This window comes from Erythrolamprus reginae, chromosome 6, assembly GCF_031021105.1.
Source record: "Erythrolamprus reginae isolate rEryReg1 chromosome 6, rEryReg1.hap1, whole genome shotgun sequence".
Classification (NCBI taxonomy): domain Eukaryota; kingdom Metazoa; phylum Chordata; class Lepidosauria; order Squamata; family Dipsadidae; genus Erythrolamprus; species Erythrolamprus reginae.
In genome coordinates, this window is record NC_091955.1 from 36944787 (window position 1) to 36962403 (window position 17617).

The following is a 17617-nucleotide window of genomic DNA, read 5'->3' on the forward strand; positions in this document are numbered from 1 at the left end:
GCGACGTGGTCCACACAGGCTCCTCTAGAAGACATTTGTCAAGCAGCCACTTGGACCACTCCAAACACTTTCATTAGACATTATAAACTGGACTCATTCGGGTCCTCTGATGCGGCCTTCGGCCGAAGAGTGCAGCAGAGGGTGTGTGAATCACATACGCCCCTGGTCCAGCCGTCTCCCGCCCTGTTATCTTGATCTTGGGTATATCCCATGTTGGACTCTCTGCAGCAGTGCATTGGAGGAGGACTGTTGAACTTACCTGAACGGTCTTCTCGATGCACTGCGAGGAGAGTCCAAACCCAACCCGGCCAATTGGCCCAGGGGCTCAGTTGTTCTTTACTCTAGTGAGTTAATAAAGTTGTGTTTGTTTGCACTACTTCTTCGTTTTTATTGACTGAACTGTTGGGGGTGGCTACAGGGCAGAACTAATTACTATTCTAATTTAACTCAGTCCCTAACCAATCAGGCTGAAGTATCACCCATGTTGGACTCTCCTCGCAGTGCATCGAGAAGACCGTTCAGGTAAGTTCAACGGTCCTTTTCTAAAGAATCCTATAATAATCTATCTCTAATTGGTCACAGCCTTATGAAATAGACTATGGTAAGAACTATCTAAATCAGAGTCAGATAATAACTTCCATATTTGTTTGGAGTATAGATTTGAAGGCAGTTTATGTCTAATATGCTAATATATTACATATGTTAAGGATTTGATATGCCTTTGCATTGATAATTTAAACTCATGTGACTGGATAGTCATGGCTAGAGAAGAAATCAATGGATTTCCTTTAAATTGATTTAAATGCTTATTTTTTTAAAAAAAATTGTAGTGTTTATTTGCTTGTCTCAAAATTTATTTGGGCTGTATAATATAATGCCATCTGAGAACATCATAAATTCATGTTTAAAATATGCATATATATTTAGATTTACTATTGGAAAGTCAAACATTTATCTGGAAAAATTAAGCAGCACGAGGAAAAAAGGATGTTGACTTTCAGTGGAAATAGAACACATGGAATGGTGCCAGGACTAGAGCCCTTTAATTATTATAAACTGAATATAAGAGTGTTTAATGGGAAAGGAGAAGGACCAGCAAGCCAAGATGAAATATTTAAAACTCCAGAAGGAGGTATGTAACTGAATAACTAGGATATTTATGTTTCACATTGTGAGTTAAGTATTACCTCATCATTTTCATTATTATTAAATGATTATTAAAAAATAAATATTTCTGATTTTTACCATACTTATTTGGAAGACAATGAAACATGATCAAATATAGATAAAATTAATCTATAGGAAAGTGATACATTATGTAAGCTTTTATATGTAACAGCTATGTTATTGAAGTTGTACTGGGGCCGTATATGAGTAGCACTAAGGCATATTAGACAGAGTATATTGATGCCTGTCACATGTAATATCTGTTGTACTAAGGAATGGAAATAGGAGAGGGGCATGGTCAGCGCTTCGGTGGCAGCGGCGGTTCTCTCGCTCCTGAGGAGAATCGCTGAATCCCTCCCATTTGGGGGTGCCGATTCAGTTTGAATCGGCCCAAACCTCCTTAAAGGTGAGGGGAAGAAGGGGACTTGGTTTGGTCCCTGTTTGGGGTCGTCAAACCCCAGGGTTGACCAGACGTGGAGCCTCCACCATCAGCGGTGCGAAGGTGGTTAGCCGCCATTAGCCAAGGAGACTGCATGCTAGAAAGAGTTGCTAGAAGAATTGGAAGTCATCCAGAAAAGAAAAGGGAATGTAAGTTTTTGTGCTGTAGTTGTGGCGAGGAGAATTGACTGTTAAATTGAGCATTGCTGCCGGAGGTAAAAATCTTTTTGTTACTTTTTGCTTATGGATTACGAGAAAAGGAGTTCAAGAAATTGGGGAGAGCGGCTAAATGGATACTATAATTGCTGTTTTTCATTTCGAATGGAACTAGAAGTTAACGTCTAAAAATAATCTTGGAAGAATATTGGTAAATTTGTAAAAACGTGCTACTATTTTATTTATTTATATATATATATATATATATATATATATATGTTTTTAGCTGGAATTTTAAAATTAAGGGAGACTAGGATGGTCCCATTTTGGCCGAGGCAAAAAGGAGCTGTGACGTTCCTTCAATATACCAGGGTGATCCGACATAAATAAATAAATATATATATATATATGCAAAATATTACACAGGGCAAAACCCGAACTCAGAATAATATATATATATATATATATATATATATGTGTGTGTGTGTGTGTGTGTGTGTGTGTGTGTTTTTGACACATATAGAATATAGTTGTCGGCTATAAATAAAAAATTAACTGCCTTGTAATGGTCCTGGGTTGGACCTAGAGGCAAAAAGGAGCTGTGACGTTCCTTCAATATACCAGGGTGATCCGACATAAAAAAAACATATATATATATATATATATATATATATATATGTGTGTGTGTGTATATATATATATATATGTATGTATGTAGATTGTTCTGAGTTCGGGTTTTGCCCCATGTAATATTTTGGGTGTCTATGCGACGTTTCAGTGAAATCACATTCACCATCATCAGGCTGAAGTTATAAGCTTCGTGCTGCTGTAAATATAGTTATTTACAGCAGCACGAAGCTTATAACTTCAGCCTGATGATGGTGAATGTGATTTCACCAAAACGTTGCATAGACACTCAAAATATTACACGGGGCAAAACCCGAACTCAGAACAATCTACATACATATACCCGTGAAAATCTACGAAAACAAATATATATATATTTGACACATACAGAACATTTGACACATACAGAATATAGTTGTCGGCTATGAATAAATTAACTGCCTTGAAATGGTCCTGGGTTGGGTCTAGAGGCAAAAAGGAGCTGTGACGTTCCTTCAATATACCAGAGTGATCCGACATAAAAAAACATATAGCCCCTCCCTGGTACACAGCTGGAGGGATCATGTCTGATGGCTCAACTGCTAATTCTCTGCCTTACAAGGCAGAGGCTACCAGATCGAATCCCAGTAAGGAAGGCTGTGGCTAGCTGATGAGGCCAGAACAAGGCCGAAATGGGACCATCCTAGTCTCTCTTAATTTGAAAATTCCAGCTAAAAACATTTGACATATGTATATATGGATATATGGATATATGGATATATGGATATATGGATACAGTGATCCCTCGATTATCGCGAGGGTTCTGTTCCAAGACCCCTCGCGATAATCGATTTTTCGCGATGTAGGGTTGCGGAAGTAAAACACTATCTGCGCATGCGCACCCTTTTTTTCATGGCCGCGCATGCGCAGATGGTGGAGTTTGCGTGGGTGGCGGGGAAGACCCAGGGAAGGTTCCTTTGGCCGCCCAGCAGCTGATCTCGGTAGCGCAGCAGCAGTGAGCAGACGAAGATCGGGGTTTCCCCTTTGCGTGGGCGGCGGGGAAACCCCGATCTTCGTCTGCTCGCTGCTGCTGCGGCCGCCCAGCAGCTGATCTGCTCGGTAGCGCAGCAGCAGCGAGCAGACGAAGATCGGGCTTTCCCCGCCGCCCACGCAAAGGCGAAACCCCGATTCGGCTCCTCGCTGCTGCTGCGCTACCGAGCAGATCAGCTGCTGTACGGCTGAAGGAACCTTCCCTGGGTCTTCCTCGCTGATGCCCCCGCTCGCCCGCCCGCCCGCCCGCCCGCAAGAGGGGGAGAGATAGAGAAAGAGAGAGAAAGAAAGAAAGAGATGAGAGAGGGAGGAAGAGAGTGTGAGAGAGGAAGAAGCAAGATAGAGAAAGAGAGAGAGAAAGAAAGATGAGAAAGGAAGGAAGAGAGTGACGTCATCGGGTGGGAAAAATCGCGATATAGCGTTTCGCGAAGAACGAGATCACGAAAATCGAGGGATCACTGTATATGTATATATGTATATATGTATATATGTATATGTAGATTGTTCTGAGTTCAGGTTTTGCCCCGTGTAATATTTTGAGTGTCTATGCGATGTTTCAGTGAAATCACATTCACCATTATCAGGCTGAAGTTTTAAGCTTCGTGCTGCTGTAAATATGGAATGTTTGCAACTGCCATTTGTTCCTTATATATAGTGTTGGGGGTGGAGATTTGGTTTGAATGTAGCAAATAGATTGGGTGACTATGTTTTAGTGATTTTATTGGTTGGTGGAATCACAATTACTTGAAGGATTGACATGGTGATGATTATGATATGTTTTTTTTGTTTAAGGCTGGTTTCCAAATCTCTGGTAGGCGGGACATGTCTTCCCGTTTGTTCATGCTGAAGGGGTGTTTCTCTATCTCTATAGCTTCCATAGTAATTCTTCTGAATAAATTTTCTGTTTTGGAAAGTAATTTAGTTTTTTCAAAGTCAATTTCGTGCCCTGTTTTTTTAATGTGCTGGACAAGGGAGGAAGTCTTTTCTTCTTTTTTAACTGCATTCTTATGTTCTGCAATGCGTGCGCTCACTCTTCAATTGGTTTGTTCAATGTATGTGGCTGCACATGTTTTGCAAGGGATTTCATAGATTCCTTGGTGTTCTAGTTGGATTTTATCTTTTGGGTTTTTTAGGATGTTTGATATCTTTTGGTTAGTGACAAATGAAGTTTTGATATTATGTTTGTATAGAATTTTACTAATTTTGTCTGTGGTGCCCTTGATGTAAGGGAGGAGGGTGGTACCATTATCCTGTTCTTGGTCTTGATTTTTGGGGGTGTCTGTTTTTTGATTAGGTTTGTAATTGTTTTCCTTTCGAATCCATTAGAGATTAATACATCTTTGAGTTTGTTCAATTCAGTTTTTAAGTGCTCATGGTCAGCTAGGCGTTTGGTTCTGGTGATGAGAGTTTTGGCTACTGAGGTGATCTGTGCGGGGTAGTGGTGGGAGTGTGCATTTAAATAATGGTTGGTATGGGTTTTCTTTTGGTAGATGGTGTGTCCTAGGGTGCCATTGGGTTTTTTATAGATTAGTACATCCAGAAAGGGAAGTTGATCATTGGCTTCTGTTTCCATAGTAAATTGTATTTTGGGGTGTAAGCTATTGAGATGTGTGAGGAAATTGTCTAGTTTTTCTTTTCCATGTGGCCAAATTACAAAAGTGTCATCAACATATCTCAGCCAAAGTTTAGGTTTGTGTTTAGTATGCTGATTAGTTAATGGTTGTTGATTAGGTGTGATTAACTTAACTTAACCATTAACTAATCAGCATACTTCAGCTACATCAACGACCCAAGATGTTACCCCACTGACTCACCAGGAAGTTTCTACACAGCAGGCAATTGCTGAGCCATCAAACCACACCCAGCCACCAGTATTTATAGAAGGAAGGCAACTTAGGTCTCGCAGTGTTCGCCTTAGCACAAGAACAGAAACACCAGCCTGAAGATGATGAGTGTGACCTCGTCGAAACGTCGCCAGAAATTTCCAAATCCTACACAGGAAGAAACCCGAATATACCAAGACCGTCATTCCTGTACCCGTGAAAATCTACGAAAACAAATATATATTTATATATCAAATGTTTTTAGCTGGAATTTTAAAATTAAGGGAGACTAGGATGGACCATTTGATACATACAGAATAAAGTTGTCGGCTATGAATAAATTAACTGCCTTGAAATGGTCCTGGGTTGGGCCTAGAGGCTAAAAGGAGCTGTGACATTCCTTCAATATACCAGGGTGATCCGACATTAAAAAAAAAAAGCTGGAAAAAAATAAGAGATTTAAGGACAGTATGGTTGCCATCTATTAGTAGAGACTGTACTCATGAGAAAGTTCTTCGGACTTCCGGTGTGGAGGAGACCGCAGTGGGATCTCTTTGGCAGCGCTCTGCCCCGAGATCCCTTCTACCCCTCCAAAGGTCGCAAATCGCGATCGGATCGGGCTCGGATGGCCCGAACCCAGAACAGGGGGCTTCCCTCTGCCCGAGGAGCCGTTGCTGAAGCTCCGGAGGCAGCGGTTCGCCCCGCAGCTTCGGAGAAGGGAGAACCGATCTTCCTTGCCTAGGAAGATTCGGCCAGCGCATTCTCCCCTCACCCAGCGGGAAGCAAGAAAAAGTTCAAGAAAGTGAAAGTATTGCAACTTATCCGACTGAAAAGGAATACAACAGATAAAAAGACCTAAGGTAAAAAACTCTTTTTTCGTTTCATGTTTAAAACCAGAAGATTTGATCGCAGCGAAAGTTTCAAGTGAAAGTTTTTTTTTCTCAATAAGGCGAAGGTGAAAGTTTTTTTTCTTCTGGATTCATCCACAAATAACAGCCGAATCTAATTTTTTCACTTTCGTTTTTTCCATCTTGAATTTGAACTTTGGAACATAAAAAATATTTTCCCTACTCTATGGATTAATAAAACAATTTAAATTCGATATGACTATATAGAAAATTTAAATTGCTAAAGGAAATCTGCAATGATGATTAGAATTTGTTTTTTTTAGATCGTTAAAATTATAGTGTTCCGGGCTTAAATTCTGACAGCGGAGGAACACAGCTTTGCTGCCTTTTTTATTTATTTATTTATTTATTACTTAGATTTGTATGCCGCCTCTCTCCGAAGACTCGGGGCGGCTCACAACATGTAAAAACAAATCATAAGCAATCAGACAAATTTAAAATATTTAAATATTTAAAAAACCCCATATGCTAACAGTCACACACACAGACATACCATGCATAAATTAAACGTGCCCAGGGGGAGATGTTTCAGTTCCCCCATGCCTGACGGCAAAGGTGGGTTTTAAGGAGTTTACGGAAGGCAGGAAGAGTAGGGGCAGTTCTAATCTCCGGGGGGAGTTGGTTCCAGAGGGCCGGGGCCGCCACAGAGAAGGCTCTTCCCCTGGGGCCCGCCAACCGACATTGTTTAGTTGACGGTACCCGGAGAAGGCCCACTCTGTGGGACCTAATCGGTCGCTGGGATTCGTGCGGCAGGAGGCGGTCTCGGAGATATTCTGGTCCGATGCCATGAAGGGCTTTAAAGGTCATAACCAACACTTTGAATTGTGACCGGAAATTGATCGGCAACCAATGCAGACTGCGGAGTGATGGTGAAACATGGGCATACCTAGGTAGGCCCATGACTGCTCTCGCAGCTGCATTTTGTACGATCTGAAGTTTCCGAACACTTTTCAAAGGTAGCCCCATGTAGAGAGCATTACAGTAGTCGAACCTCGAGGTGATGAGGGCATGAGTGACTGTGAGCAATGAGTCCCGGTCCAGATAGGGCCGCAACTGGTGCACCAGGCGAACCTGGGCAAACGCCCCCCTCGCCACAGCTGAAAGATGTTGTTCTAATGTGAGCTGTGGATCGAGGAGGACGCCCAAGTTGCGGACCCTCTCTGAGGGGGTCAATAATTCCCCCCCCAGGGTGATGGACGGACAGATGGGATTGTCCTTGGGAGGCAGAACCCACAGCCACTCCGTCTTATCCGGGTTGAGCTTGAGTCTGTTGACACCCATCCAGGCCCCAACAGCCTCCAGGCACCGGCACATCACTTCCACCGCTTCGTTGACTGGGCATGGGGTGGAGATGTAAAGCTGGGTATCATCCGCATATTGATGATACCTCACCCCATGTCCTTGGATGATCTCGCCCAGCGGTTTCATGTAGATGTTGAATAGCAGGGGGGAGAGGACCGACCCCTGAGGCACCCCACAAGGGAGAAACCTAGGAGTCGACCTCTGGCCCCCCACTAACACCGACTGCGACCGGCCAGAGAGGTAGGAGGAGAACCACTGAAGGACAGTGCCTCCCACTCCCAACCCCTCCAGCCGGTGCAGAAGGATACCATGGTCGATGGTATCGAAAGCCGCTGAGAGGTCAAGGAGCACCAGGACAGAGGATAAACCCCTGTCCCGGGCCCGCCAGAGATCATCCATCAACGCGACCAAAGCGGTTTCCGTGCTGTAACCGGCCCTGAAACCCGACTGCTGGGGACCTAGATAATCGGCTTCTTCCAAGGACCGCTGGAGCTGGAGTGCCACCACCTTCTCGACAACCTTCCCCATAAAGGGAAGGTTGGAGACTGGACGATAGTTGTTAAGTACGGCTGGGTCCAGGGAGGGCTTCTTGAGGAGGGGGCGCACAAGCGCTTCTTTATAGAGTGATGGAAAAACTCCCCTCCCCAAGGAAGCGTTGGTAATCTCCTGGGCCCAGCTCCGTGTCACCTCCCTGCTGGCCGAAACCAACCAGGAGGGACACGGATCCAGTAAACAGGTGGCGGAACTCACAGCTCCAATGGCCTTGTCCACTTCATCAGGTGTCACCAGATCAAACTCTTCCCAGACAGGTGGACAAGTACGTGCCCCAGTCACCTCGACTGACTCGTTGTCAGTCGACTCTGTTTTACAATTGGAGTCGAGGTCGGCCCGAATCCGAGCGACTTTATCAGCGAAAAACGTGTTAAAGTCCTCGGCACTACTCTGCAAGGGCTCCCCAACTCCCCCCTGATTAAGAAGGGAGCGGGTCACCCTAAACAGAGCGGCCGGGCGGGATTCCGCTGATGCAATCAAGGCGGCATGGTACGCGCATCTTGCCGCCTTGAGCGCCACTTTGTAAGTCTTAATAAAAGCTCTTACAAGTGTTCGATCAGATTCAGACCTACTCTTCCTCCATCGCTTCTCTAGACGTCTCTTCTGGCGTTTCAACTCCCGGAGCTCCTCGTTGAACCATGGAGCTCTACGGGGTCTAGCGCCACGGAGAGGTCGCAAAGGTGCAATCCGGTCAAGAGCCTCTGCTGCAGCCTCGTTCCAGGCTTTCGCAAGAGACTCTGCCGAACTGTGGACAAGTGCCTCTGGAATAACCCCAAGCGCCGTCTGAAAGCCCTCTGGGTCCATCAGGCGTCTGGGGCGGAACATCTTAATTGGTTCCGCCTCCCTGCGGGGAAGGATTGGAGCCAGGAAGTCAAGCCGTAGTAGAAAATGGTCTGACCATGACAAAGGCACTGCTTCTAAGCCCCTTAGTCTCAGACCATTACTCAATTGCTCGGAAAGGAATACCATGTCGGGTGCGTGCCCCCCTTCATGAGTCGGACCCTGTACTACTTGAGTCAGGTCCATGGCTGTCATGGTGGCCATGAACTCCTGTGCCAGCCCAGAGGTTTCGCCGAGTGACGGCAGGTTGAAGTCCCCCAAGACAATAAGTCTTGGGAACTCCACCGCCAACCCGGCTACCTCCTCGAGTAGCACAGGCAGGGCTTTTGACACGCAGCTGGGAGGCAGGTACGTGAGAAATAAGCCCACCTGAACCCCTAAGTCCAACTTCATCAAGAGTGACTCGCAACCCGCAATTTCCGGAGCAATGAGTCCACGTAGGCAAAGGCTCTCCCTGGCTATAATAGCCACTCCTCCCCCCCTTCCCTGGGGTCGAGGTTGATGCCATATCTGAAACCCAGCTGGGCAGATTTCAGAGAGAGGAACACCTCCCTCTGGGCCCAGCCAGGTTTCAGTAATACATGCCAGGTCGGCCTCCTCATCCAGGATCAGATCCCGGATGAGGAGAGCTTTATTTACCACCGACCTGGCATTAAGCAGCAGCAACCTGAGCCCAGGGCCAGAGTTACACTCATCACCAGTACCCAAGATTGGGCTCACGGAGCCAGAACAAGGGATCGTTATTAAGCAACGGTCCCTCGTTCCCCTGGAACGGCTAACTCCGCGGCCCCCGCCATATCTGCCTCTCCCCAGCAACACAGGAATATTCTGACCCTCTGTCTCCCCAGAGATTAGTGCCCCCTCCCCTCCCGCCTCTCCGGCGTCAGGTGGGCAAAGTCTATCATTCATACTGCTTCCATTTATCACATTCATACCATAATCCCACCCGCCCCAACCATTGCATTCATACCAATCATTCGTCCCATATTTACCCCAATCATCCATTAATTACAAAACCCCCTAGTGATATTAAAATGAATTAAATTAGTAATAATTAAAATACTAATAATATATATCACAATATAAAATAGGAATAAAAAGTTCATAGATTAATAGTTAATAATATAAAATCAGAGCTTAGCTATTAATTAAAGTTGGTAAAGTGCAAAGTTCTAAAGTGCTAAAAATATAGGAATAATTAAAAATCAACTATCCATCAAGCCAGCAATACTGACACCAGTTCTTAAAGGTGAGTTCTGGGGGGGAAAAGAATTGATCAGGGGAAAAATGTTGTTGAGGGAGAAATCTTGGCATATTGTTGTTAAGTTTTTGGTGCCAGCCACTGCCACTGGCTGGCACTCTCAGGTCTTTCTCTGGGTTCTCAGTCACTTCCTCTCCTCTGCTCTTACAATGCTTCCAGGTCTCCAGACCCTCTGCAGGCTTATGAGGTCTTAATAGAAACTCCATGTGGGCTCAGTGGGGCGAGCTTCAGGCACAGCCTCAGTCTCAGTTCCTCTTTCCTCCTTCCTCTTTCTTTCCTCTTTCTTTCCTCTCCTTCCTCCCACTAGTTCATTCCTCCATAGTCCCTCCGGCGCCGGGTGCTCCCACCATACAGCTCCTTGGCGTCTCGGGTCTATGCAGTGGGGGGAGGGCAATTTCAGACGTCGCCCCTCTTTCTCCCCTCTCTCCTTTCCTCTCGGTGCACGCTCTCTCCTCCCGTCAGCTGTCCTTCCTTGCACACTCGAGACCCCTCCAGGGGACCATCAGCTTCAGGAGACCTCCTCCAAAAAAGACTTCCCCCGGAGTCTGGGTCGTCCAAGCCAGTTGTTTCTTGGTTTGCTCCCTCTCCCTCTCCCTGGCCGTCACGGTCCTCCACTCTTCCCTTCTCCGACTCACCCGACTCACTCTCGGCAGCGCGGCTCAGTTGTAAATAGTTGTAAATAGTTGTAAATAGTTGTAAATAGCGGCCGCCATTCCTCCGTGTCTCCGCCAACCCGACTCCAGGCGTGTTCGTGGCCAAACTGCTCGCCACCGCCACGAACACCGCCGAATCTAGGATTTCTGGAAACGGGGACACTTCACCTCCCCAGAACTTCAAAGCAGTTGCTGACTCAACGGGGGGGTTCCTATATTTTCTTTGATGTTTAGCCGTAGTCCAGTGGAGCTATATTCCACCCTCCTCCTCCCACCGGAACCGGATACTCGGTTTTCTCACCTTGTTGTTTTTTTACAATAATGAAATAACGCAATAATTAGAAAATAAATGGAAAATAGAAGGAACTGAAACATTAGATCACAAAGAGTCTATTCAATCTTTCTTTTGGATTATTTACTTCTGGATTAACCTATTTGGATTACTTGCTGATCGTTTTTGGATTACTTGCTGATCGTTTTTGGATTATCTGCTGAGAACTTTTTAACATCTGCCTTGCTGTACGAAACTTAACCTGACTCCATCTTAGGATTTGCCTCTCTGCTTCTGTCTTGAACTTGGAAAATAAACTGACTTTATTCTAAGCAAACGAAAACTCTTAATTTGATTTTGCCTTTGAATTTGAAATTGGAACTAAACATAACCCTATCCCTTGACACTTGGATTTACAACCCTTACTTCCCAGCACAACTACTCGACCTATAAGAAGAACATAAGTACATAATACTGATATTTTGTCTTTTGAATAACTATTTTCTTCCCTGGTTTCTTTTAGATTCTTTTCTTTTTTTTCTGTGCACTGCTATTTTCAAAAGAAAACTGATTTGAAACATATGCATTGTTAATAAACCTTGGTTTCCTGCTCTATTTTAATTAGTGGAATTAAAATATCACCTCCTTTTTCCCCCCCTCCCCTAGAATAATTTTCTCCACTCTTTTTACTAATTTTCTCTTCTTTCCTCTCTCCCCTTCCCTTTTTTCTCCCATAATTTTCCTTTTCTATGCTTCCTTTTATTTTTTATGAATAGCTAATACTTTTTTTCCTTTCATCTATTCTGTCCTCTTATCAGACTACTTCTTTTTAGCTCTTATTTCTTTCTTATTTTTAAAAGTTTTACACCTGGTCTTTTTGGTACTGCATATCTAAAGTTTTAAAAATAACAATATATTTTGAATTTTGTTAGTAATTGGATTGATACATATAGTTATATTTGAAGGGAAATTGTTAACAAGATAAATTGAACAGATTTGGAATTTATAGGAATTCTTTTCCTTTTACTACATATAAATTGAAAGTAATTTAAATTTCAAATAGTGGATTCAAATTTGATAATGTCAAGTACCTCAACCTTTGTTAAAACGGTCAAAAAACAAACTACAGCAACAATTCCCTCCCCACAAGGGTCACCGCATCCTTCCCCGTCACACCAGGTGTTAACCATGTCTACCAAGGAGAAAGACAAAGACAAAACAATGCAGTCCAATTTTGCAACACTACTAGAAACTTTAAATACTTTGAAAGACTTTATGTTTAAATCTCAAGAAGATGCTACCCAACAACGAGAGGCTATAAAAGAGGACGCAACACAACAAAGAGAAGCTATAAAATCAGAGCTGGCAGAATTTAAAACGGAGATGGCTCAATTGAAAGTTGACATGGGAGAGATGAAAGACCAGATAAAGGAGATGCAACAAACATTACAAGAAAGTGATGACCGAGTTAAAAAAGTTGAAGAGAAGTCTGACAAAACTGAAAAAAGAATGGACTACCTTGAAGGGAGAGCTGATGCAAGATACAGAAGATATGATGAATCAATCACTCAGTTGGAGATGCAACGTGCTTCGTATGGGCTAAGATTTCAGAATATAAAAGAGGAAAAAGATGAAGATTTAAAAATGACTATGGCTGAAACTATTGGAGGAATACTCCAAGAGGATCCCACAGCACTACTGAAAGAAATCGATGAAGTTTATAGAACTTCGAATAGCTACATTCGTCGTCACAACCTCCCAAGAGAGATACACATCAAGTTCACAAGAAAAGCTTTGCGAGATGACATACTCCACTGGTCAAGAAACTCCAAACTCCAACACCAAGGAGTTGAAATAAAAATATTAAAACAAGTTCCAAGAAGTGTCAGAGAAAGCAGAAGAGACTATCACTTTCTAACTAGAATTCTGATCAAAGAAAATATAACTTTCCGTTGGCTTATTCCACAAGGCCTTTCTCTGACTTGGCGTTCCACAAGATACAAATTGGAAAACGTAGACCAAGCTATGTACTTCTTTGAAAACAGTGGCATCAGCCACCTGGACTATACAACTAAACAACAAGCGGTCCAACAACAACCAGTACAACAGCAACCAGGGGAAAAACCAGCAATCCAACAAGAAGAAGATCTGGGGGCTACTGCTCAGATAATAGAGCAGCACCAAGGTGCCAGAAGAGTTCAACCTCAGCGAGAAACCAAAAAACCTACTAAATGACAATAAGTAAAGGTTTAAAAATCTTTTCTGTAAATGTCAATGGACTTAATGAACCAAGGAAAAGGAAACAAATATTTTCTAAAATCAGAAATCAAAATGCTCAAATTGCAATATTACAAGAAGTGCATATTAAAAAAAATAGCCAAAAATTACTGTTGAATCCCAAAATTGGAAAAATGTATGCTGCATTAGCAGATCAAAAAAAAGGAGGAGTAGTGATGTATGTTGAGAATTCTATAAATTCCAAACAAATATTTAAGGATAATGAGGGTAGAATATTGATTGTACAAGTTGATATTGAACCTAGACCTCTAGTTATTGTTTCTATTTATGCCCCTAATGAAGATCAAATGACATTTTATAAAAATCTACACCAAACAATAATAGAACTAGCTATTGAAAATGTATTAATAATTGGTGATTTTAATGCTATTGCGAACAGACAACTAGACCATTCAGGGGGGGAGGTAACAATAAAAGGAAAAAAAGGGAAAAAAAACAAGAAGGAATTTGCTACCTAGTACTTTTCAAAAAATGAAAGTGGAACTATTGTTAAATGATATCTGGAGGGAAAGACACCCTCATAAGAGACAATATGCCTTCTATTCCAACCCCCACAAAATTTGGACAAGAATAGACATGGTATGGGCACCAAAAATGGTTGCAGAACAAATAAAAGAGGTCGAGATAGATGTCAATACATGGGCTGATCACAATCCAATAGTGGTCTCTATGAGAATGAATAATAAACAGAATAACTGGCGGATGAATAGAAACATCTTAAATGATAAGAAATATAAGGATTGGATTGAAAAAGAATTAAAAATATTTTTTGAAATTAACAAAAACTCAGACACCACTCCACAAAATTTATGGGATACAGTTAAAGCCTACATAAGAGGATTAACAATATCCTACACAGCAAAATATAACAAGGAAAACAAATTAAAGTATGTACAATTAATAAATGAATTAAAACAATTAGAATTTTTATCGCAGCAACATATTAAGAATAGAGATTTAAAAACAGAAATAAATGTAATTAAACATAAAATTAGAATCATAGAACAAAATCAAATAACTGAAAAAATTAAAAGAGCAAAGCAACACTATTTTGAACATGCAAACAAACCAGGCAGATGGCTAGCATATAAACTTAGAAAACAGAGTCAATCAAAATTAATTAAAAAACTAGAAGATAAAGATGGTACAATAAAATATGATACAGAAGGAAAGGCAGACATTGTGTATAATTTTTATAAAGATCTATATGCAAAAGATAATATTAGCGAAGATGAAGTCTTTAACTATTTACAATGTTCAAAATTACCACAAATAACAGAGGACCAACAGGCCACCATGGATGGACCAATAACAATGGAAGAACTCTTAATAACAATCAAAAAACAGAAAAGTAATAAGGCCACAGGCCCAGACGCCATACCGGCAGAATGGTACAAAATAGAAAATGAAATAATAAGAAATCACATGTTAGAAACTTTCAATCTATATAGACTCGAGGGCAAAATTCCTAAATCTTGGTCAGAATCACTAACAACTTTAATACACAAACCGGGCACAGACCCAGAAAAAATTAAAAATTACAGGCCTATATCATTATTAAATGTAGACTACAAGATATTTATTGCTATTTATGCAGACAGACTTAAAAGAGTCATAAATGGAATAATACACCAAGATCAAAATGGGTTTCTACCAGGGAGACAAATTAAAAATAATCTCAGAACAGTTATAAACACACTAGAGTACTATGAACAATATCCAGGTAAGACAGCATCCTTAATGTTCCTAGATGCCCAAAAGGCCTTTGATAACGTCAATTGGATATTTATAAAAATGCAATTAAATAAAATGAGATTTGGCCCAAAATTTGTTAATTTAATAGATACTATCTATTCAAAACAAACAACCAATATAATATTGAACAATAACCAACTACCAACACTTGAGATAAATAAGGGAGTTCGTCAAGGTTGCCCTATATCACCATTGCTATTTATTATGATTCTTGAAACTCTATTAATTAAAATAAGAGCAGATCCTAAAATAAAAGGTTTAACTGTAGGAGATTAAACTTATAAAGTCCAAGCCTTTGCAGATGACTTAACGTTTATAATTGAAGAACCGATAACAACAGTCCCCACATTACTGCAAGCTATTGAACAATATGGAAAGGTAGCAGGTTTAAAGATAAACAAAAGTAAAACACATTTTTTAACTAAAAATATGAGTAAAACACAAGAAACCAAATTAGAAAGCATTTCTGGAATAAAGATTGTTAAAAAAGTAAAATACCTAGGAATAAATCTAACAGCGAAAACAATAACATTAAAAAATGATAACTACACAAAATTACTAACAGAAATTAAAAAAGATTTAGCAATGTGGAATAACCTGAAAATATCATTTCTAGGAAGAGTGGCAACAATTAAGATGAATATTCTACCTAAGGTCTTATTTCTTTTCCAGGTAATTCCAATAAATCCAGGGGGAATCTTTTTTAAAACTTTGACAAATCTAGTTAAAAAATTTATATGGCAAGGGAAAAAAGCAAGGATAAAAATAAATTGTCTAGAAGATATCAAAGAAAGAGGAGGATTTGGCCTTCCAAACTGGAAATTATATTACCAGGCTGCCGCATTAACATGGGTTAGAGATTGGATAACTCTAGAGAACAAAATAATATTAAATTTAGAAGGACATGATCTTATGCTTGGATGGCATGCATTTATATGGTACGACAAGGAAAAAAACCACTCATATTTTAAAAGACATACATTAAGGAAGTATCTACTAGAGGTTTGGAAAGACATAAAGAGAAATAACTTTCTAAATATCCCAGAATGGCTTGCCCCCCTAGAAGCAATAACGCATCCAAAGTCTATAAAAGACAAGAAAATATCTTTTAGATATAAAGAATTACTAAATGACCAGATGAAGTTAAAATCTAGGATTAAATTACAAGAAGAAGGGATAATAATAGACTGGTGGCATTATGCCCAGATTCGATCTAGATACCAGAAGGATAAAACTCTTTATATTTTTAACAAAAGTAAAAATTTGTTAAGTAATCTAATTACTACTAATCCAATAAAAATGATAGGTAAAATATATAAATTCCTCATTGCTCATAAAAACATAGAGTTGACTTTAAAAGATACTATGATAAGATGGTGTAGAAATATTGGCAAGGAAATAGACATAGACACATGGGAGAAAGTTTGGATTAATAACTGGAAAATGACCAAATCAGTCTCATTAAAAGAAAACCAAATTAAAATGTTCTACAGGTGGCATCTCCCACCAAATAGGATAGCAAAAATGTTTCCCAAAACATCCCCACTATGTTGGAAATGCAAGAATGAAATAGGAACCTATTACCATCAATGGTGGACATGTGGTAAAGCTAAAATATACTGGAAGATGATAGAGAAAATAATAAAAGAAATAGTAAAGCAAGATATAGAAAATACCCCGGAATTCTATTTATTAGGAATTACCAACCAGACTTATAAGAAAGAAATTCTTTACTTAATTATACACATATTAACTGCGGCTAGAATAATGTATGCGCAAAATTGGAAGGGGGAAGAAATCCCCAAGGAAGAAGAAGTTATAGTTAAAATGTTAGATTGCGCTGAAATGGACATGATGACAAGACGATTAAATGATCAAGAAGATACTAAATTCTATGAAACATGGAACAACGTCTATAAATGGATAGATAAGAAAAAATAAGATATACAAATTTATCTTTAGTTAATTTTTTGTATTTGTTTTTACCTAGGTGATAACAATATTAATATTAGTTTAAATGTATTGTTTGATGAGTATGATACAGTAGTTTATGTACAAGCAACATATTAAGAACTTTGGTTTATATACGTATAGTAGTTGAAATTAGTTTAAATGTATTGTTTGATGACTGGTATATTAGTTTATGTATAAGCAATATATAAAGAATTTTGGTTTATACACGTATAGTAGTTAAAACTAGATTAAAGGTATTTTTTGATGACTATGGTATATTAGTTTACGTATAAGCAATATATTAAGAACTTTACCTTAAATATATATAGTACTTAAGATTTTTAAAATTTTAACCCAAATTTACTAGACCTTTTAACATTCAACATATATTCAATTATGTATTATTTTTCTGTACTTGAATTTATACTTTCAAGAGAAGCGGGGGAAATGCACCCCCACTTTCTGTTTAATGTTTGTATGTGTGTCTGTTTATTTTAAGAAAATTAATAAAAAAAATTTAAAAAAAAGAGAGAGAAAGTTCTTCGAGTTGGAATTTTTTGTTTACTTAGACTCAACTTTCATGA

At 40.3% G+C, this 17617-nt stretch overlaps 1 protein-coding gene across 9 annotated transcripts in view; it reads left to right on the forward strand.

Annotated features, from left to right (window-relative positions):
- The window catches only part of NRCAM (neuronal cell adhesion molecule), a 409870-nt gene that overhangs the window by 223822 nt on the left and 168431 nt on the right, over positions 1 to 17617 (forward strand). For all 9 annotated transcript variants that reach the window (XM_070755532.1, XM_070755535.1, XM_070755536.1 and 6 more), the window contains one exon: positions 928 to 1132. In XM_070755532.1, coding sequence (XP_070611633.1) covers positions 928 to 1132 — 205 coding nt within the window. The remainder of the gene's footprint in view (positions 1 to 927; positions 1133 to 17617) is intronic.